This window comes from Nycticebus coucang, chromosome 2 (assembly GCF_027406575.1).
Source record: "Nycticebus coucang isolate mNycCou1 chromosome 2, mNycCou1.pri, whole genome shotgun sequence".
NCBI classification, from domain to species: domain Eukaryota; kingdom Metazoa; phylum Chordata; class Mammalia; order Primates; family Lorisidae; genus Nycticebus; species Nycticebus coucang.
Genome location: NC_069781.1, coordinates 27,542,933 through 27,566,826, shown reverse-complemented (window position 1 = coordinate 27,566,826; position 23,894 = coordinate 27,542,933). Strand labels below are relative to the sequence as shown.

Below are 23,894 nucleotides of genomic sequence, written 5' to 3'. Positions count from 1 at the left end.
GTATCTCCTCCTTCTGGGGAGAGGTGGACAGTGTTAATTTTTGCCTGACCTATCTTGGCTCCTTTCTTTGACTCCACCGCACTCACCTCTTCCCTAGAACCACCTGCACCACGTTGAAGATGTTTGAACACTTCCCTTTCAACTTTCACAAGGCCTTACAAGTGTGTAAGGCGCTCAATTAAGGTTTTTTTTTTTTTTATTAAATCATAGCTGTGTACATTGATATGATCATGGGGCATCATTCACTAGCTTTACAGACCGTTTATCAATTAAGGTTTTTAATATTGAGCTAAATCAAATCAAGAAGGCAGCTCGAATTTATATGCACTCAGAGTTAAGAAAAGGATCTAAATTTGGGTGGCTGAGATGGGAGGATTACTTGAGGCCATGAGTACAAGACAAGCCTTGGCAAACATTGTGAGACCCCATCCCTTTGTCTCTCTCTGTGTGTGTATATATATGTGTGTATGTGTATGTATATATATTATATATATACATATATGTGTGTATATATGTGTATTATATATATTTGTGTGTATATATATATACACAAAAATTTGTATATATATTTTACATATATAAAAGCAGGGTGTGGCGGCACATTCCTGTAGTCCCAACTACTTGGTGGCTGAGGCAGGAGGACTGCTTGAACTCAGGAGTTCAAGGCTGTAGTGAGCTATGATCCTGTCACTGCACTCCAGCCTGGGCAACAGAACTCGACCCTGTCTCTCTCTTATTAATTTTTTTTCTTATCTATATTGGCCTTTTTCTCAACTTGTTCTAATAATGAAATATTAATAACAATTTCATTTTCTTATAGCTGATTGAGAAACTCTGCTTACATATCTGATTTTTTGAGCTTTGGTGGCATAAAAGACAAATGATCTTTCCTTCTTCTGTGTTATGGGTTGACAAACTGTGCTTTGTAAAGGGTCAGAAAATAACAATTTCAGGCTTTGCAAGCCATCTGGTCTCTGCTGCAACCCTTCAGATTTGCTGTTGCAGTGTGAAGGTGGCCACGGACAACCTGAAAACGAAGGGGCATGGTTGTGCTCCCATAAAAGTTTATTTAAAAAACAGGTGGAGAGTCGGAGTTGGCCCTTGGGCAATAGTTTGCCTGAGAGCTGGGTTCTCAGGATAATGTGGCTTTCCGTGCAAGGGCCAAAGGAGAGTGAGTTTCATGTGGGAATTCATCTCCAGCCACATCTCAAGAGGAAAGGCAAGGTGACTTTGGACTCTGGCCAGAGATATCATTCTGCCCAGGCCTGGAAGTGTGAGATGGAACTTTGTTCTCAGGGATAAACATGGTTTTGGGGCCACATACTCCTGCTCTCATGTTTCTGCTGTAAAATCTTCTCAGATGCCCAGTATTGGAAAAATATAACTGTTTCTTATATCTCTTCATTTACTTCTCCCTAATTTTAGAGGTGAGCTAACCTGTTGAACCCGATGAAGGAATGCACTCAACCCTCGCTTCTCTCTTTTGGGGGATGCTCTGCTCAAGGCATGTTTATACTCTGTTGTCGCTATCCTTGTAGACAGAATGTGGGAAGTGGCCCAAGCCTTAACTTCTACAAATAGATGTGGAAGGCCATCATCCTCTGTCCTTACTTTGGAGGCTTCACAGTTGTGCAAAGCAGGGATATTTCTATTATCACTGGGCTGGTAACTTTCATCTCCACTGACTCAGATTATCCCACATGTGGGTTATCTCAAGGTCTAGCTAGTAGGAAGTCTGTTGACACAGGTCCCAGGCATGTTTCTCCAATGAGCACAATTTAGCATAACTACTCCTTGGAATAGAAATGATATTTTGACTATCCACAAGATGCTTCATGAGAAAAGAGTTAACACCGCAGGTCTGGTTACCTTCTCCTTGTGTGTTTCCAAGACAATCACCCTTTACCAACCCCCAGAGATGTGGCCAAGTGTTCTTTGGGTTAGTAATTAGTGTTTTGTTTTTTTTTTTTAGCAATTAGTGGTTGATGACTTTGCTACATTTATCTGAGGTCACAAACCATGCCATGCCGCCTAGTCAAGTTGCTTTGCATAAAGATCAATATTGATAACATGGACCTGGTTTTATTGTTCCAGTACTGAGTTTCCATTGCCATGACTGGTTTTATAGCAAGATATGTCTATGTGACAAGCACCCTGATGTTCATAATGACCTGGATCCCTGAGTTCAATGGAGTGGTCCTAGGAAGGGTCATTCCTCCTAGATACATACATACATGTGTACCTGAAGTTCATTGTAAGAGAGAGACCACTCTTATGGGTCCTCTAACAAAAAAGGACACCAGAAGTCTGTGCTGGACCTTTCTGAACTCCACCAATGCAGACCTTTTCCTCACTGCTTTTGCTCTGTATTCTTCGCTGTAATAAATCTTACCTATGAATATAACTTCCTACTGAGAATATAAGTCCTTCAGATGAATCACCCAAAGAAACACTCTCATATTTCAACAATTTAAACTTTAGAGAAGAGGAGAGTTGGAACAAGGAGGGAAAATGCAAGGAGTGGATGCCAACCCCAATTCAGTAATCAAGATGAATAATGTTTTCATAAATAATAAATAAAAGTATTAAAAATTAATGCAAAAATCCATGATAAAAAATATCAAACATCATAGTTGCAATATCCTGGCTCACTTGCCTCCATCTGGAGAAGAGACGCACACAGGCCTTTTAGTTGCCACAGGTGAAAGCAGCATTTTCAGAAGTGGTGCTAAAAGTTGTTGCTCTTGGCCCATGTTCCCTTCCATCTCACTTAGTTCTTGCCTTTCTAGTCAATTACCTTTGCCAATGTGTCAACTACTTATGGGGGGGTGATAGGGAGCCCCTTTTAGGGTCTGCACCCTTCAGAGCCCTGAAGACCATGTGAGAGTTAGCTTTATTTTATTTATTTATTTATTTATTTATTTTTCTTTCTTTCTTTCTTTCTTTTTTTATCGTTGGGGATTCATTGAGGGTACAAGAAACCAGATTACACTGATTGCATTTGTTAGGTAAAGTCCCTCTTACAATCGTGTCTTGCCCTCAAAAGGTGTGGCATACCTCCCTCCCTCCTTCCCACTCTCTGCTCTTCCTTTCCCCACCCATCCCTCCTTCTTTCTGTCTCTGCTCTCCCCTCCCCCCACCTGAACTGTGTGCTCATATCAAAATTGAGTACATAGGATTCATGCTTCTCCATTCTTGTGATGCTTTACTAAGAATAATTTTTTTCCACTTCCATCCAGGTTACTACAAAGGATGTAAAGTCTCCATTTTTTTAAAATGACTGAATAGTATTCCTTATGTGTACATATACCACAGCTTGTTAATCCATTCCTGGGTTGGTGGGCATTTAGGCTGTTTCCACATTTTGGCAATTGTAAATTGAGCTGCAATAAACAGTCTAGTGCAAGTGTCCTTATGATAAGAGGATTTTTTTTCCTTCTGGGTAGATGCCCAGTAATGGGATTGCAGGATCAAATGAGAGGTCTAGCTTTAGTTCTTTGAGGTTTCTCCATACTTCCTTCCAAAAAGGTTGTATTAATTTGCGGTCCCACCAGCAGTGTTAAAGTGTTCCCTTCTCTCCACATCCACACCAGCATCTGCAGTTTTGAGATTTTGTGATATAGGCCATTCTCTCTGGGGTTAGATGGTATCTCAGGGTGGTTTTGATTTGCATTTCTCTAATTATTAGGGATGATAAGCATTTTTTTGTATGATTATTAGCTATTCGTCTGTCTTCTGTAGAGAAGGTTCTACTCATGTCTCTTGCCTTTTGATATATGGGATTGTTGGCTTTTTTCATGTGGATTAATTTGAGTTCTCTATAGATCCTAGTTATCAAGCTTTTGTCTGATTCAAAATATGCAAATATCCTTTCCCATTGTGTAGGTTGTCTATTTGCTTTGGTTGTTGTCTCCTTAGCTGTACAGAAGCTTTTCAGTTTAATGAAGTCCCATTTGTTTATTTTTGTTGTTGTTGCAATTGCCATGGCAGTCTTCTTCATGAAGTCTTTCCCCAGGCCAATATCTTCCAGTGATTTTCCCATGCTTTCTTTGAGGATTTTTATTGTTTCATGCCTTAAATTTAAGTCCTTTATCCATCTTGAATCAATTTTTGTGAGTGAAGAAAGGTGTGGGTCCAGTTTCAGTCTTTTACGTGTGGATATCCAGTTCTCCCAACACCATTTATTGAATAGGGAGTCTTTCCTCCAAGGTATGTTCTTGTTTCGTTTATTGAAGATTAGGTGATTGTAAGATGTTAGTTTCATTTCCTTGTTTTCTATTTGATTCCAAATGTCTATGTCTCTATTTTTGTGCCAGTACCATGCAGTCTTCACCACTATGGCCTTGTAGTACAGACTAAAATCTGGTATGCTGATGCCCCCAGCTTTATTTGTATTACTAAGAACTGCCTTAGCTATATGGGTTTTTTTTTCTGGTTCCATACAAAATGCAGAACCTTTTTTGCCAAATCTTGAAAGTACGAACTTGGTATTTTAATAGGAATGGCATTGAATAGGTAGATTGCTTTGGGAAGTATAAACATTCTAACAATGTTGATTCTTCCCACCATGAGCGTGGTAATATTCTCCAGTGACCAATATTCTCCTCAGTTCCTATTGTTCCACCCTCTTCTACTTTTCCCTTGAGTCTTCCATTTGTTAATACCCTCTGCTATTTCCTTTCTTAGGATTTCATAATTTCATAATTTTCTTTAAAGAGGTCCTTCACCTCCTTCATTAGGTATATTCCTAGGTATTTCATTTTCTTTAAAGCTATGGTGAAGGGAGTTGTGTCCTTAATTAGCCTCTCATCTTGACTGTTATTGGCATATACAATGGCAACTGACTTGTGGACATTGATTTTATATCCTGAGACATTACTGTATTTTTTGATGACTTCCAGGAGTCTTGTGATTGAGTCTTTGGGGTTCTCTAAGTATAAGATCATGTCGTCAGCAAAGAGGGAGAGTTTGACCTCCTCTGCTCCCATTTGGATTCCCTTTATTTCCTTGTCTTGCCTAATTGTGTTCGCTAGAACTTTCAGCACTATGTTGAATAGTAAAGGTGGCAGAGGACAACCTTTTCTGGTTCCAGTTCTAAGAGGAAAAGCTTTCAGTTTTACTCCATTCAATAAAATATTAGCTGTGGTTTGTTTTGTGCAGAGCTCCTCTGTGTCAACACAATCCTTGACAGGTTGAGTATCATTGGGTAGGAAACTCCTGAATGTTAAGATGGCTCAGCTTAAATGGATGTTGTAGATTTTCAAAGAGCTTTAGAGGTCTCTCATAAACTGTATTTCTACATTCCTATTTCTTTATACATTTTCAGGGAGATGGGCATCCACAGTTAGCTGCTGGGGCCTAATGATAACTACAATTTATAGTATGTGCTAACTGACAGTTTGTAGACATTATTGCATATTTCATGGTGATTGTTCAAGGGCAGGTTTTGTAGTCCCTATTTCACAGAGAAGAAAACTGAGACTCAAGGTGTTTATAATACATCCCCAAGGTCACCCACCAGTAAGAGGCAGACCTGGCTATCAACCCTAGCCATCTGACTCCAGAGATGGCAAAGACTAGCTGCAGGTAATCTTCTGGGAGATGGATCAAGCAGGGTTGTTCATGAAGCAGAATGGCAAGCGTTTGGGAAGGTGATTCTCCAGTGACCAATATTCTCCTTAGTTCCTATTGTTCCACCCTCTTCTCCTACTTTGCCCTGGAGTCTGCCAAGTTTGTGACCCCTGCTTCCAATCTTGCCCTCTTCCTATCACACTGCGGTACTGCCTACTTGGAGTGTTTTGATCTCTTTGCCTACTTTAATGAGCCTGCTGTTGGAAATGGGCTTCATGATCTCAACAGGATATTACAAAAATAAGAGTGTGAGCTTCTTCCCACTTAATGTGATAGCTCAGTCCAGTAGATGGGTTTTTCTGAATTATTCGCTTGTACTCAGTCTTATTAGTGGACCAAAGTGCTTGGGAAGCTATTCCATTTTACTCTGTCAAAGAATGAAAGAAGGAGTCAACTTTTGATGGTTGGCTCATATTTAAGCAAGTGACCCAACCTTGCTAATTCTTTATTTCTTTCCCTTTCCATACTCCATGGACATATATCAATCTATGAGTCTAGAACCAAAGTTATTAACCTAAGGGATCCATTGATGGGCTTTATAGGGTCATTGAATACCTTAGTATTCATTTCAGTTTATGGGCAGATGTTCCTTTGGAGAGAAAGTGTTTATAGTCTTCATTGAATTTTAAGAGGGTTTATAAATCAAATTTATGAACTACTTACAACAGAACACAGTATAATATTCTGGTTACAAAAACCAGTCAAAATTTGGGGACTTGCACCGTAAGAATGAACTTACTTCCTAACTTACTACAATTAATCTTCCCAGACATGGTGTGATGTCCTAGATGAAAATACTAAGGAATAAAACAGGAAGAAACAAACCCATCTTATTTATCACCTATCATTTGCCTTGGCTCTCCTTTGCCCTAAAACTATGACATATTTGTAGCCATTCCTTATATTGGATCCTTGTCAAATATTCATCCAACTTCTGTCTGAAAGCTTCCAGTGACCAGAGAATATCCATCATCTACCATGGCCCTAGGTCATCAGATATATAGCTTTATTTGTTTTAGGTTTTTAAAGCTTAATTTATTTTTATTTTATGTATTTTAAAAATACTTAGATATAGGCTGGAATCTAGGGAAAGATAAAATAATGAAACTATTCAAGGAGAAGACAGCATGGGGATGGCAGTTGGGGAGTGCCAAGAAACCATGGTAAGGAAGTTGAGCCAACGTCAACCTGAGAGTCTTGGCAGTAATGGGAAAAAGAGAAACCCAAGGGATTCCCTAATGCTTCTGTGAGGAAGCAGACCACATTTTCAAGGGAGGTGAATAACTCTCCTCTAACTTTGTGTTCCAGGAGGAATCACCATAATGATTTTTACATCATGTACATTTAAAAGGACATAGTGGATAGGTGGCTCTTTGCCAGATGCTTTACCAGAAATGTGAAGCCATTTCTCATAAGAATCCTTAATAGAAACTGGACTCCAGGCTTTTGCTTTTTCAGTAATAACAGATACATAGCACTTAACTGCTTTAATACATCTATTTTCTATTGTCTGTCCCAGAGAAAAGAGAGGAGCATATTTAGGGAGGCAGGCTCAAAGAAGTGAATTTGACTTTTTTCAACCCCCCTTGGAAACAGTGGATGTCAGAGGAGGCCTTCCTAGTCAGTTCTGTTGAAACAGGAAGGAAGTTCCCATGCATTTCCCATGAACATGTCTTTCTGCCAGGCCATCCCAAAGCTCCTCTGGTCCCAGTGACTCTCCTTGCAGACCAGTGTGCAGCAGGCCTGGGGGGAGTTTCAGAAGGTCATGGCTTAACTATACTTCTGGAGGCACCGGCAGAGTGGGGACCCTGCAGACTGCCGCAGTGCTGCTCAGAAGCCAAAGGCTGGGGGCCGAGGAACAAGGGCAAGAGATTTGTAATACAGTCCTGTAGGATGTCCTCCTCCTCCTCCTTGTCATCTGCACAGGAGAATGACATTCTTTGTTAAATAGAGCCAATGTTGCAAACTTTTCTGGGTGTTTTCAAATGATATCTGAATTGACTGAGGAATGAATCTGTCAGGAGGTATGATTATAGGTATAAACAAAGTTTAGAAGTAGATTCATCTGTATAATATGCCATAAATGATCTCAATGAGAAATTCAAGTCTCAAGAAAAATTCTTGGGACATGACTTGTTGGCTGACTTTGGACTTAGAATATGGGTGGAAATCAGCTTAATGGAGAGTGAATTTTATTTCCAATAGCTACCTGGCAGACAATTTAAGAGTTGGAATCCTTAGTGATCCTTAGAATGCAGGTGTTTTGTTCCTTCAATTCAGAAGAGATTCATATCCTTCAGACACCAGTTAAATTAGTTTATAAGAGTTTCCTCTACTCCCACTTAATGAGGAGACTACCATCTCCATATAGAACTGAGACCAAACAGTGCCAAGTCTTTCCTCAAAAGCATAGCTTGGAAGTGCTCAAAAGCCCAGATACATAATCCGTTGAGAACTCAGAGTCTTATATCATAATAAAACAGAGTAAAAACTGTTGAATGGCAGCAGCCACCAAGCAATAGCATCTTTAGAAGGAATGAAACCAGAAAACTATAGAGTAGGAGATGAATTTATCCAGGTTGGCATGGGGACAGAATCAGAATCAGGAGAGGAGGCAGAGCTGGTGGGGGGATGCAGGAGACAGAAGCATCCACTCATTCATTCATTGGCTCATTCACTCTTTCACCACACTCATCATGAGAATTTTGTGTCCACCTAGGATTCTTTTAGACACTGGCCTTTCAAATCAGACACGTATTCCTCCAGGTGCTTGGAAAAGCATGAGAAAATACGTGAAATTAAGATCTGAGTTAAACAGAATAGTAGGGTTTGCAATAGTAGATTGGGTCAAAATTATGGAGAAACCCGAGTCCCAGCCTTACGCACAAGGTTTTCGCCTTGACTCGTGGGCAATGCAGGAGGAAGAGCACCAAATTTAAATGAGGGAATGAGACACATGGAGCTGTGAGTGGATCTGTTTGGATATGAGAACAGAGCTATAGCACTAACTTGGGATGACTGGGGCTATTGCTATGTCTAAGTAAAAGGTATTTTTAGCTGGAACTAGAAGTAGGGATGTTGTTGTTGAAGCAGAGAAAGCAAAGGATAAAGGATTGAACCTTGGGGAACACTGATATATGAATGTGGCAGGAGATGGAGAAGCCAGAGGGGAGCCTTGGGGAGATGTCAGGGACAGAAGGTAAAAGAATATAGAGGCTGATTAGTTATGGTGCTTGTGTAACAAAGGAAAGCAAGGATTGAGAAGTGGCTATTTAAATTAGGTGCAGGGAGATCCTTTGTGACTTTCAAGAGAGTAGCTAAGGGAATGAATGGAATACAGGGACTGGAAACAGTATCTTCTACTCTTCTAAGAGTTAGACCATGAAGGGAAGGAGAGCAGTCTGGGAGAAAGTCAGGTATATTTATTAGAAACACTTTGGTGGAAAGTGACAGGAAAACCAACCCAAAGTTTACATAACTGAAGCCTCTATAGAGACAGTTCAAGGTTCAGGTATTGACAGGTTCAGTGCTCTTGTCTAGTTTCAGCTGTATATCTCCCCCAATTCAAACCCAGTAATATAAAAAGAATAGGCCTTTGCCTAGCTGCTCAAGCGAAGTCCTTAAATTAGCTCTGGTTTGTTGGACTGGGTTGCCTGGAGTTAAGGGCCAATTGCTGATGGGGATGGGCTTGGAGATGGAGCCCTAAGGAAGCACATGGGCTGAGAATGGGAAAGGGGGTGATTCCTCGGAGGAAAATCAGAGAACTGTTAATAGAAAATGGAGAATGGATGCTGGGTGACAAAAAAGGGTACAAACTCCAAGTTTGAAAGAGGGTGACTGACAGATGAAGGCCTGGAGCAGAAGGGAAGGACTGCACTCAAGGAATGTGAGTGGAGTTAATTTCAAAAGGGGGAACATTCTTATTTCTGAGATGAGAGAGAAAGAGATAATAATAAAAGATAATACATGGGTCACTACGAAAGTTTTGAGACAAATCGTGTTCTGTATGGTCCATCATTTCACTTCAGGAAACACAGTCAGCAGCGTTCTTTCTGATTCACCAGTGAAAGTTTCAACGTGCTTGGCTTTTCCGTGTTGCTGGAGGGTCATTGCTTCCATTTGTGCAGATTTTATGTTCCTTGGTTTTCGTGTGTCTCAAAACTTTTATAATGACCCATGCAGATAGAAAATTTGACATGTAAATAGGGTAAACTGAGGGTATAATTTAAAAATAGCTTTAATTTTCAAGCAAAAGCCCAAAGGAGAGAATATGCAGTATTTTTGTTAATAATTTAAATCTATTACATCACTGATATTACATTAAGTATATACAAACAGAAAGTGAAACTAAAATTTGACTGCTAGCGTATCAAATGCTTTCATTCTTCATACAGCAGATGTAATCTTTACAAAGCTTAAGCATGAATTTACTTAACGTATATTCTTTATAACATTTTTTTACTAGTACACCATTTCATATAGTACATGTATTATAATTCACTTTCTTCAGTAGCCATTCTACTGAAGAAAGACATTTAGATTGCTTCCCCTTTTAAAATTAGAAAGAATGCTACAGTTATTATACACTTAGCTGTTTATTTTTTCCTCAGATATTTCCGCAGCAAAATTCTCTGGAGTGGGGAATTGTGTTACAGGAAATGAGCATCTTTTGTTCCCTCAGAGTGTTGCAAAATTACATTTCTTAAGGTACCCTCAAATTGTCAGTGTGCCCAGCCCTATATGAAAGGACTAGTTTCATCACAGGCTCAACATTTTAGACATTTTATTTCATCAGTGATGTTAGGGGTCAGAGGGTCCCAGTTCCCTGAACCAGGCTAACCTTGTTTGACTACTTGGCTGAGCTAGAAAGTTCAACTGAGGCACGGCAGTAATTGAAAACAAACATGAATGAAAACAGAAAATAAGATTCGAGCAGCACAGGCAGTGTGAATAGACAGCAAAAGTAACCTGCACAAGTTTCAGCAGAACAGAGAACAATTTTATTTAGGAGTAACAAAGAGAAAGTTCAGAGCACTTCCAAAGAGAAGTTTAGAAGCACTTCCAAAGTTGGAAATGAGGCCCTCTCCTGAAGGAGCAGAGGGTGAGAGAAACAGATGCAAAGGTCTGCAGGGTATAAATACTCTCACTCTAGGTGAAATTGGCTGCAAGTCTTTCATTGGCCTCTCTGCACCTCCAGGCAGTATTGCCCTTTCCTATTGGTCATTGATTGTCTCTTTCTATTGGTCATTGGATACCTAGGTTACTTCCTATCCCCATCTTTATGGGCCTTCCAGACTTCCTGGTTCAGCAGGTGGAGTTTCCCTCCCACCCACCTTGAAGCCCCTTTGTTAGTGTCCCTTCTAAAATATCTTTAAGATAACTACCCTAACATGCCTGTACTTATGCCAGGGGTCTAAACTGTTTAGTCACGTTAATTCATTTAATTTTCACAACAACCCTATGAGGAAAAATTTATTATGATCCAGGTTTTTATAAATAGGGAAACTAAGATAAAAAGAGATAAAGTAAACTGCTCAAGCTCTACAGTGAGGAAGTTGTAGAAGTGAGATTTGAACCATGAGAACCTGAACTTGAGAACCTTTGTGCTCCAGGGCTGGTCTATATTGCCACAGGTTTTGATTAACATTTCCTCAACTGTTGTTAACAACTTGTATACATTTGTGTCAGAATTTCATCATGTCCTTCTCTGGAAGATTCTTGGTGGTTCTGCCCCAGGAAAGAGGTAACAGTGGGAGAATTTATATGAATTTGTACACTTCCAATGGTCTGAGTGGGGAGATTTATTATACACCATACATTTTTTTTTTTGGTGCCTTGACAGTATGTAACATTCAGAAGCTAAAATTGTTAAGTATTAAAAATAAATGCAGTTGATTCACCCATTCATGATAACCCAGCTTTTTTTTTTTGGAAGATGGGGGGGACTCTGATGGTTCTGGAATCTAATTTGACCCAGCTGGTTACCATGAAAACATACCTGATAGTTTTTCTTGAACATCTGAAATGTCGGAAGTGCTTTGACATTACAAGTTTCAGCCAATTCCTGGGCAAGAAAAGAAATGGCATAAATTCACAGTTTTGCTGGACTCTCTCTACACCAAGCATAGTATCTGGTAACTTCCCAGGAGATTTGTCTGGAAGTCCAGGGATGCCTGAAACTTTAGACACTCCTGCTGAAAAGTTTTCACGATAGCAAATGGTTATTCCAGCATCCTCGGACATTTTCATCCCAGTGCTCTGAGAGGTGGAGACCACAAGAGAATAGAATGCTTACTGGGTAAATGAGCTCTACTGAAATGATTGCAGGGTGCCCCCAGTGGAACCCAATATGGAAAGAGCCTGTTGCAAAAGTGGGAAAGAATAAACAAATCTCTATAATTCATGACTTGTGAGATGATGTACTGGTCTAATATTTTAAGTTAAGGCTTACATGCTTCTCTCTTTTAAGCTCTATAATCTCTTCACTGCCCATCTTTATTTGTGAAAGATTTATAGCCAAAGGGCAAGAAAATATGTCAGAATCCTAATTGTTTTAATCCATTCCAAACTGCTTCTAAATAGAAGTTTTTGTTTATTTTCTTTAGGAGTCAAAAGAAAACTAGCCACCCACAGGACCCACAGAATTGGTCATCTCTCTGTAACATACCTGTCGCTTTATTGGGATTAAATCTCTTTCCCTGTCACCCACAACACACACACACAGAATTAGAATCTTCATAACCATAGTAATGACAACAACTAATAAAATACTCTCAGGCAATAGTGCATGTTGTTTCCCCTTAAAAGACAAAGAGCTGTAATCAAAAGCCAGACAGTAACACATGTTGATGAGGATGCGGAGAAATCAGAGGTCATGTGGGAACATGCAGGTGGGAACATGAGGTGATGCAGCTGCTTTGGAAAGCAGAGTCTTAGTTCCCCAAGAGTTAAGCATAGAGTTCCATATGATCCAACAATTCTACTTCTAGATATATACCCCAGAGAAATAAAAACTTTTGTTCACACAGAAACTTGCATGCTAATGTTTGTAGCGATATTATGCATAATGGCTAAAAGTACAAACAAGACAATCGGCGGATGAATGGATAAATAAAGACAATCGGCGGATGGATGGATAAATAAAAGGTGGTCCATCCATACAACAGAATAAGATGTAAGTTAAAAAGGAATACATGACTGATACATTTACAATATAGATTAAGCTTGAAAACTTAGGCTAAGTGCAAGAAGCCAGTTATTAAAGACCATCTATTCTATGATTGCTTTTAAATGAAATGTTCAGAATAAGCAAATCCATAGACAAGACTGTAGATTGATGGTTGCCTAGGCTTGGGGGTGGGAAATGGAGGCAACTGAGTGTGACTGCTAAATATACAGTGGTTTTTTTATAGAGTGATGAAAATATTATCAAACTGATGTGATGGTTACACAACTCTATCCTAGCTGTGTTCATAGTATATAATTCTGAATTCATAGCATCTGAGTCAGCCTTAAGGGCAATTTGCACTGCCACACTTTAATGAAGCTTGAAGAAAATAAAGAAATGGAACCTCTATTATGCTCTGGGCACCATGTCATATATTTCATGTATTTTTCTCATTTTTATCTTCTTGGATAATATATTTTATGTATTTTATCTCATTTTTATCATCTGTTTTACAGATGAAGAAACTGAAATTGATATAGGCTAAATGATAATAGGTCTCAAAAACATTGTAGGTCAGGAGAGAATAGTAAATAACATTTTTTCCATTCTAAAGCGCCAATTCAATCTAATGTAAGCACAGGCTTTTGTTATTGAAATTAACAAATATGAGGAAGAATAATTTTGTAGAGACATTATGGGTGCTAAGAACACACATTTTGATTGGGAATAAGAGGCTGATTATTTTGGGGACGGTGGGATGAGGAAGGATGGATCTAGAGACCCGAGGGAGGGATTTCCAGGAATTCCTTGTGATGTTTTAAAAAGCCATAAAAATTGTGTATCTGGAAAACACTAGGGACTCTACTACAAAACTCCTAGAAGTGATCAAGGAATACAGCAGCGTCTCAGGTTACAAAATCAACATTCATAAATCGGTAGCCTTTATATACACCAACAACAGTCAAATTGAAAAAGCAGTTAAGGACTCTATCCCATTCACAGTAGTGCCAAAGAAGATGAAATATTTGGGAATTTACCTAACAAAAGACGTGAAAGATCTCTATAAAGAGAACTATGAAACTCTAAGAAAAGAAATAGCTGAAAATGTTAACAAATGGAAAAACATACCATGCTCATGGCTAGGAAGAATCAACATTATCAAAATGTCCATACTACCCAAAGCAATATATAATTTCAACGCACTCCCTATTAAAGCTCCACTGTCATATTTTAAAGATCTTGAAAAAACATTACTTCGTTTTATATGGAATCAGAAAAAACCTCGAATAGCCAAGACATTACTCAGAAATAAAAACAAAACAGGAGGAATCACACTACCAGACCTCAGACTTTACTACAAATCGATAGTGATCAAAACAGCATGTTATTGGCACAAAAACAGAGAAGTAGATATCTGGAACAGAATAGAGAACCAAGAGATGAATCCAGCTACTTACCGCTATTTGATTTTTGACAAGCCAATTAAAAACATTCAGTGGGGAAAAGATTCCCTATTTAACAAATGGTGCTGGGTGAACTGGCTGGCAACCTGCAGAAGACTGAAATTGGACCCACACCTTTCACCATTAACTAAGATAGACTCTCATTGGATTAAAGATTTAAACTTAAGACATGAAACTATAAAAATACTAGAGGATAATGCAGGGAAAACCCTTGAAGAAATTGGTCTGGGTGAGTATTTCATGAGGAGAACCCCCCGGGCAATTGAAGCAGCTTCAAAAATACACTACTGGGACTTGATCAAACTAAAAAGCTTCTGCACAGCTAAGAACACAGTAAGCAGAGCAAGCAGACAGCCCTCAGAATGGGAGAAGATATTTGCAGGGTATAACTCTGACAAAGGTTTAATAACCAGAATCCACAGAGAACTCAAACGCATCAGCAAGAAAAAAACAAGGGATCCCATCGCAGGCTGGGCAAGGGATTTGAAGAGAAACTTCTCTGAAGAAGACAGGCGCACGGCCTTCAGACATATGAAAAAATGCTCATCATCTTTAATCATCAGAGAAATGCAAATCAAAACTACTTTGAGATATCATCTAACTCCAATGAGACTAGCCTATATCACAAAATCTCAAGACCGTGGATGCGGAGAAAAGGGAACACTTCTGCACTGCTGGTGGGAATGCAAATTAATACATTCCTTTTGGAAAGATATATGGAGAACACTCAGAGATCTAAAAATAGATCTGCCATTCAATCCTGTAATTCCTCTGCTGGGCATATACCCAGAAGACCAAAAATCACAACATAACAAAGATATTTGTACCAGAATGTTTATTGCAGCCCAATTCATAATAGCTAAGTCATGGAAAAAGCCCCAGTGCCCATCGATCCATGAATGGATTAATAAATTGTGGTATATGTATACCATGGAATACTATGCAGCCTTAAAGAAAGATGGAGACTTTACCTCTTTCATGTTTACATGGATGGAGCTGGAACATATTCTTCTTAGTAAAGTATCCCAAGAATGGAAGAAAAAATACCCAATGTACACAGCCCTACTATGAAACTAATTTGGGACTCTCACATGAAAGTTATAACCCAGCTACAACTTAACAATAGGGGGAAGTGGGAAAGGGGGGGGGTGGGTAGAGGGAGGGGAATCGGTGGGATCACACCTGTGGTGCATATTACAGGGGTATTTGCGAAACTTGGTAAATGTAGAATATAAATGTTTTGGCACAGTAACTGAGATAACGCCGGAAAGGCTATGTTAACCACTGTGATAAAAATGTGTCAAATGGTTTATGAAGTGAGTGTATGATGCCCCATAATCATATCATTGTATACAGTTATGATTTAATAAAAAAATTAAAAAAAAAAGCCATAAAAAGTTTAAAATATAGAAAAAGGAAAGCAAGATCTATTGAAATGTTGATAATGCATTGAGTTGAGTTAGGTTTTAGAAACTAATAATCTATCACAGCCTTTAAAAGTTAATTAATAATCTATCCAGGGATGAAAATCCTGGATAGCCTGCCTAGAGCAAGTCTGCTTAGGAAGATTCTGGGGCAGAGTCCAGAGCCAGTGGTATGGAATGTGGGCTGTGATTAGTGCGACCTGTGGCGGCATGGGTGAGGGGAGGGTTGGCAGGAGAGCCACGTGTTTGCTAACCTTTTTTTTTTCTTAATTAATAAAAAATATACAAGAGCATTATGAGGAAGCTTACTGCAGTTCATTAGAAAACTGAGAAATTCTACTTTATTTTTTATTTTATTTTATTTTATTGAGACAGAGTCTCACTCTGTCACCCTGGGTAAAGTGCCGCGGCATCATAGCTCACAGCAACCTCAAACTCTTGGACTCAAGTGACCTTCTTCCCTCAGCCTCCCCAGCAGCTGGGACTACAGGCATCTGCCACAATGTCAGACTAGTTTTTCTATTTTTAGTAGAAATGGGGGCCTCACTCTTGCTCAGGCTGGTCTGGAACTCCTGAGCTCAGGAGATTCACCTGCTTTGGCCTCCCAGAGTGCTGGGATTACAGGTGTGAGCCACCATGCCTGGCCTCTACGTGATTCTACTTGATTTTAAATTGATTATGTGATCCCTGAGACAATACCACTGCATTTGGATTTTAAGGATCTACACAGGGGTTTTAAGATTCTTACCGGAGAATCATCCACGTCCACATTAGCAAAAACTACATTTTGGTATTGCAGAGACATCGCCTTCAAAATAAAAGAATAAAAATTCTCTATTAGTTTAGTATTTTTTTTTTTTTTTGAGACAGAACCTCAAGCTGTCACCCTGGGTAGAGTGCTGTGGCATCACAGCTCACAGCAACCTCTAACTCCTGGGCTCAAGCCATTCTCCTGCCTCCACCTCCCAAGTAGCTGGGACTATAGGCGCCCGCCACAACGCCTGGCTATTTCTTTTGGTTGCAGCAGTCATTGTTGTTTGGGGGCCCAGGCTGGATTCGAACCTGCCAGCTCAGGTGTATGTGGCTGGCACCTTAGCAGCTTGAGCCACAGGTGCTGAGTCAGTTTAGTGTTAATATTAAAATGTGCATTACACGAAATGTCTTTTGGCAAAACAAGAAAAAAACAAAAATCCACTAAGGAGAGTGTGAACTAAAATAAAATCCTAAGCCCTTCCCCCCACTGTATCCCTCTTGGCCAAGGAAGGGGACTCCAGGGTGAGTCAGTAGGAAGTCACCACACAGACCTCATTAGGCCTCCTCCCTCTTTTTTTTCCTCAAGTGCTAAACAGAAACCAATCTCCTGATGTACTCCTCCCGGTGCAGGTTGGGCACTGCAGCTACCCAGCTTCCTTCCAGATCAGGGACCTCAGCCGTGGTGTGGTCTTCACAGCTTGTGGAGGATGTGCAGAGAGGTGCTCATGTCCTCCGCTTCACCTTTCGGCACAGGGAGCTGCTATTGTCTGAACATGGACCCCAGAAAGAGGCATGAAGATCAATGGGACATGTGCACGGTTTTTTTTCCTTCATAAATCTCCACGACTCCTCCTTTGGCATGTTAAATGCACACATTTGGCCACCCTGCTCAGCAAAATTTCCTGTTCCCATTGCCCCTCCTTCTTGTGTTTCTGGCTTCTGGCCGGAGGCTCTGCTTCCCTGCCTGTTGCAATGGCCACCTACAAAGGTGCACATAAAAGGCTGTAAACTTTTATGAGAAATAAAACCCTCCTTCCAAATAAAAACCTCATCATTTTCTTCACCTAACAAGAGCTCAGTATCATTCTGGCATTTCACTGCCACCTAGAACTTGCAGGGCCAAGTCCACCAGATGGTGCCCGGGTCAGATGATGCCCAGATCAGTGACAGACTCAGAACCAAACTGAAGATGAGAGTTTCAACTTTGGAAAAGGACACAAAGCAAAAACAGAATATGGAATGCAGGTGGTAGGTCCAGACTAACCCGGCGGGGTGGTGGTGGTGGTGGTGGTGGTGGGGGGCACAGTAACTTTTTCCTGGGAGGGAAGTGGGGGGAGTCTGTCTTCAGTGGTCTTCAAGGTACAGTTCTCTGAATCAAATACCCCAAATCTACCTTCTCCTCTTGCTAGGCATTTCTGGAGGGGGTGGTGCGGCTGGTGGTAGGTGGCCTCAGCTGGAGGTGGTATCCACATTTTCATGGTGACCTTTAGCTTCATTGCTTTCCGCACCCATTGCCATCTTCTGTGACCTCCTACATATTGAAATTAGATTTTCCAGACTCTTTTGCCAGCTGATTTCCAGTTAGGTCCTGCCAATGGGAGGCATTTGCAGGAAATGGAAGGTGGGAGGAGGGAAGAAGTCATTCCCGTTGCTTTTGTTTTGCTCTGGAGTCATCTTTGGTGGTGTGGTAGTGATACTGGTAATAGCTCTGGGGCAAGAGTATGCACCATTATCAATAGCAACAGCGACCTGTAAGTGTCCGCCCCTGGGTTTCGTTTCAGATAGCTACATTTTATACCTTAAGGACATTTGATGGTATCTTGATTTGTTTGCTTAAAATCATGTCTCAAGCACTTCCAGCAGCCGGTTTCAAATGGGACCTGTCTCTGAGGGTAGGGTGAGGCATCTGGGCTTGGCTAAGTGGAGACAAAAACAGCTGGGAGTGTCACTGAGGGAGTCTCGGGGAGATGCAGGAAGCGTGGCTTGGAGCGCTTAGGCGGATGTGTGCTCCAGAGTCTGCAGTAGGAAATCCTCTTCAGTTGTTTGATCCATGGATTGTCAGAAAAGTGTGATCTCTTTCTCTAGTGGTTCATCCGAATGGCAAAGTTGGGGGGAAATTCTTGGATAACAGACACAAAGTTCTTTGATGTTTTGGAGTGATTTTCAGATTAAGATGTTTATTTTGATTGATAGCATCTCCATGCCCAGCAGGAAAATGATGTCACTGGAGAATTCTGGGGCAATTGAATTGCTCTTTTCCAGCTTGAAGACAAATGGATGCCCCACAGTAGGAATCACGGGGCGAGTTTGACTATATGGCACCGAATTTCCAGAATCAGCTTGTACTCACGAAGTTTTCAGGGCCTCCCAAGTTTGTCAGGACGTGCACAAGAACAGGATGTTTGGTATCTTGTATCAAGCAGCGACCTGAACGTACAGCACAGCCACCACTTCCTGCTGCGCGGGATTCCCTGTGGCCACTGCTCTCCTTCCCTACCCACTCTCATCCGCCGAGGACACCCCCAAATCACCACCACCATCAGTAACTCCTCTTTCTGTTCTATTCTTTCTCATGTGTAATTCAAATGTAATATATAATTACATTTGGTCTTCTATTCTGTTGATGTCAACTCTAAAATGTCTCCTGAATTTAATCTTTCCTTTTTCTCTAAAACCACTGTCCAAATTTTGGAAAACCTATCATTGGGACTGTTGTTCATCTTGGGTTACCAGCCTTCAGTCTTCTAAATCATTCTTGTACAACCAACAATACATTTTCTAAAATGCACACTTAATTATGACAAAATCCTTCCTAAATCTGTTCTATTTTCACTCACAACAATGCATTAATTTGTAATACAAAGTCCTTCTTGCTCTGGCCTCAGCTTCCCTTTTGAGGCTCACCTTTTTGCCACTTCCACTGTATGTCAGCTTCACAGACTACTTGTCTTCCTCTGATCACATCATGCAATTTCCTGACAAATTTCTCCTTTTCCAGAAATGCTGTTTTCAGGATTCTTTGCCCTCTAACCCTCTTAGAACAGGGTCAGTAAACTGTGCCCCATGGAACAAATCCTGTTCTTCGCCTGTTCTTATAAATAAAGTTTTATGGGAACACAGTTTGTCCATTTGTTTTTGTGTTGCCATTGGCTTTTGTATTACAATGCAAAGTCCAGTAGTCATGCAGAGACCATAGGCTGCGGGGGTGGGGCCTATGGCCAAGTGTGGCCTTTTACTGTCCTTAAGTGAGGCCTTTCGATTGAATCCAAATTTTACAGAACAAGTCCTTTTATTAAAAGGGGCGCAACAGAGAAAGATGAAGTTTTTCTTGCCTCCTTTGGCACTTAAAAAAGAACAATCTTGAAATGAGAAGGCCACGGATTCCCCACCCCTTAAAATTTTAAATCACTTCTTAAAACCCATATTTAATTATGATTCACTTATTAATTTTTTTCTTTTTTTTTTTTGCAATACATCCTTTAGCAGTTTCTTTGGAGAGACTTAGTGGGAAGTAAACTTTTAGTTTTTCTTTTTGAGACAGAGCCTCAAGTTGTTGCCCTAGGTAGAGTGCTGTGGCATCACAGCTCACAGCAACCTCCAACTCCTGGGCTCAAGCGAGTCTCCTGCCTCAGCCTCCCAAGTAGCTGGGACTATAGGCGCCTGCCACAACACCCAGCTATTTTTTGGTTGCAGCCGTTATTGTCGTTTGGCAGGCCCAGGCCAGATTTGAACTTGCCAGCTCAGGAGTATGGTGCCTTAGCTGCTTGAGCCACAGCGCCGAGCCAACATTTGGTTTTTGAGTATATGAAAATGTCTTGAATTATTCCTCCTCCTTTGAATAATGGTTTAGCTAACCAAATTCTATTCTACCTTCCTGTAGAGCTTGGAAAGAAAAAAAGTGAAGATTCCTTGGGCTCTCTTGCGGCTGGAGTTCTGGAAGCAAATTGGGTTTTACTGATGCAAGATTGTGGGTATTGAGAGCTGGTTGTGGCAGAGGCAGTAGCAGCCACCAGACTCAGGATTCCAGGGTCCAGACATGAACTTCCTGGATGTCCAGAGGCTCATGGGGGCCACAGTAGCTCCCTAGTCCTAGTTCTGACTCCCCAACTGCTGCTCTGTCGGTTTTCTTCCTCCCAGTGTTGGCCTCCCATTTCAACTCACTTCTGATGGCAAAGTTAGGATCCCTGTAGGTGGGTCCACGGTGTTCTGAAGAGTGGGTTCATGGAGGTTTGGTCTGGATCCCATTTATCTAGTCTTCTAAGAATTTTATAAGCATATCAGGTATCAAAATCCTTTTCTTTTTCATTGGGTTTCTGTTTCCTGCTTTAACCTCTGACTGATAACAGTGATCTGGAATAAGCAAAGCCTTTTCTCCAACCTCTCATTCATGTACTAAGAGTTAAAAAAAAAATCATGCACATACATGATCCCATCTCTGGTGAAAGTTTAAACCTTTCAAAAAGAAAATAAAGCAAAATGTAAAATTCTCTCATGATCTTCCCCCAATTTTCCCTCTCTTTCCAGAAAAAAACTTGCTCAATATGTATTCTTCTGCCCTCTTTTTCCCTGCACACATCTTATATATGTTTATATACACACATGTTCTCATAGGTACATATGTGTGCCTCTGTTTCACATACATAAGGCCGTACTATATGGATTTTTGTGCTCTTTTTGCTCAATAATATATTGTCCTGGAGACAATTCCATCATTACACGAGTCTACTGAATTCTTTTTAACTTCGGAATAATATTTCATATTTTAATCTGGTGGATGTGCCAGATTTAAAAACTGATTTCGTCGACCTGGATTCCTACAGAACACAGAGGGCCCCATCAAATTAGCACAATTTGAGGATATTACTATATTGACAAAAGGATTAACTCTACCTGTCAAGGTGAGAATGGAAGGGGGAGGAGGTGCAGAGCCTGGGCACAGGTGCCTGGAGCTGTACCACACTCAGGAAGGGAACGTGGGAGACAGGCAGCGGTTACGAGACTTACGTCTCATTATAGTTTATGAAAATGTCTCAGCTTTGACTTTATCGCATGTAAGTATATAGTATATTTATACTACTGCGACTGAACACTGGCTATTTCTGTGGCAAAGTTAGGGAGACCGCTTTCTTAAGGTTTTGAGTGTCAGATGGAGGGGACTGTCTTGGCATACCCTGGTATTTCAAGAATCTTAGGCATAAAAGGGATGTTGAGATGTTATGTGGCCAATTCCTCTATTTGAATATAAATTCATTTTTAATTAAATGTCAGAGATTAAGATTGCGGTTAAAATTAATTCAAGTAGACTCAGAAAAGTTGAAATGTTAGAACTTCACAGAAAATAAACTGGAATGTTCTCAGTTATAACAAATATCACAGTTCACTTCCTTATATTTGAAAGAATGCATTTCATGAAACCGACCATGAACAAATGCGAAACTTACACATGATAAGGAGAAATGAAAAGAAAAGGCGTTAAGATTCTTTCTGCAGCATGCTATACCAAAAATGATAAAAACTTTTAAGTGGGTTATTAGGAAAATCAACTAGATTAAATAGTGCATAGATGTTAAAATGTTAAGTTTGGAGACCATAAAAACGTGAACTACTGTGTATGTAGAAAGAAGATCTGAATATAAATAAATATCTGATTATAACTAAGTAGAATATTTTACTAGAATATTTAACACAGCGGATCAGGGATGAGAAAGGAACACGTTTAGTCATGATTTGCCTGTTTGTGACAGCATGGTGGACCTGTAAGACATTGTGCTGAGTGAGACAAGGCACAGGAGAAGAAAAACTGCATGATTTCACTTATATGAGGGATGTAAAATATTAATAGCTTAAAGAGCAAACAATAACATGGTTGTCAGGGAATAGGAAGAGGAGTGATTAGGGAGTTATTTGGTATAAAGTTCGAGCTGTGCAAGATAAGTTCTAGAGATCTGTTGTAACGCACAGTGCTTATAATTAACATTATGGTGTTTTGTATTTGAAAATTTGTCAAGAGAGTAGATTTCATGGTAAGTGTTCTTATCTCACACACAAACACACACCCACCCACCCCCACACACAAAAGCAAAAGTATACGAGGAAACTTTGGGAGGTGATAAATTTGTTCGTTGTTTTCATCGCAGCGATGCTATCATGGGTATATGCCTGTGTCCATTCACTGTACACATTAAACGTGCAGATTTTTTGTGTGTATCAGTTATACCTCATTAAAGCTATAGAACAAATAAAATAAATGATAATGTTAATAAATAGACATATAGTTTGTTCTGATAATAAGGCTGAAAAATTGGGGGAAGTTTATTCTTTTATACTATAGTTAAAAACAAATATCCTGTTCATCTGTATTCTAGTCCAATGTTTACAAGTTTTGAAATCCAGAACTTTGGTAAAATGTCGTTAATGTAATATAAATAATCTACTTATTTGTACAGTTGGACTTTTCTATACATCTTGGTGCTCCTTGTAGAATTATCCGTAGATGAATAGTATTAATCTTTTGTGTGAGATCTAATCAGATCTCATATGCTATCTTTAGGTTACTCAGGATGCTTTGAAAAACGACTCCTTAGCAGCTCATCTTAATTTAAGATCTTAAATTTAAAATCTTAATTTTAAGAATTACTTGAAAAACTATTTTGTGACTTTAATTTTTTTTCTACAACTGTGAGACAGATACCCGTTGTACTTACATGAAAAATGGGATATATCCTTTTGCAGGGACCACACCATTTTGCTGAAAATTCCACGACCACGAGTTTGCCTCCTGCAGCTTTCAAAAATGTTTTAAGTTCACTCTGAAGCCAGAACAGAAGTGAGGAAATGTACATAATTACTGAATCTCATAAAATGTTGCGGAGAATAAAATGACAGGTCATTTCTTAAAAACATTAACCACGTGCCCCACCCCAGGGTTCTTAAGCTGACTCAGTCTTTTCTACAAGTCTCTGAGGTCAGCTATGTTTCTCTTTGTAAGTGCATCCTAATGATGAAGTCTGTTCTTCCGTGTTGGTCATGGAGATAGGCAATGGTGGTTACTTCTGAGGGAAACAGATTACGGAGGGAGAGAGGAGGGCTGGGAGACGGGGATGAACGACTATTCCAGGCGCATATCTATACTTGATTTTTTAAAAACAAGGGCCTAAACCTTCATTGACAGTGAAATTTAGATGGAGAAGAATTAATCTAGCCCCTTGAGTTGTTTCTTGTTTTGCTTTGGGGGAATTTGACATACTTTTTGCTGAATTTCTCATGTAAATTTTCTATCAATTGTTCCTATCATCTAAGCAAAGTGGTTTCTCTTCTGGGAATTCAAATCACTGAACCCATACTGGCTCACTTTATGAAATATGTTAGCTATTTCATGCATAGTTTATCTCCCCAATTCCCTACAGGACTCAATTTTGATTCACTCCTGTACTTCCCATAAATCCCACTTGGCAC

General features: G+C 40.0%; 1 protein-coding gene across 1 annotated transcript in view; it reads right to left on the bottom strand.

The window, feature by feature from the left end:
- TXNDC8 (thioredoxin domain containing 8) overlaps positions 1–23,270 on the bottom strand; it is a 28,888-nt gene extending 5,618 nt beyond the window's left edge. Inside the window, exons 1-3 of the mRNA XM_053577100.1 lie at positions 23,144–23,270; positions 16,435–16,494; positions 11,630–11,695 (exon numbers count right to left, since the gene is read on the bottom strand). Coding sequence (XP_053433075.1) covers positions 11,630–11,695; positions 16,435–16,491 — 123 coding nt within the window. The 5' untranslated portion in view covers positions 16,492–16,494; positions 23,144–23,270. The remainder of the gene's footprint in view (positions 1–11,629; positions 11,696–16,434; positions 16,495–23,143) is intronic.
- Between the last annotated feature and the right edge of the window lie 624 nt (positions 23,271–23,894).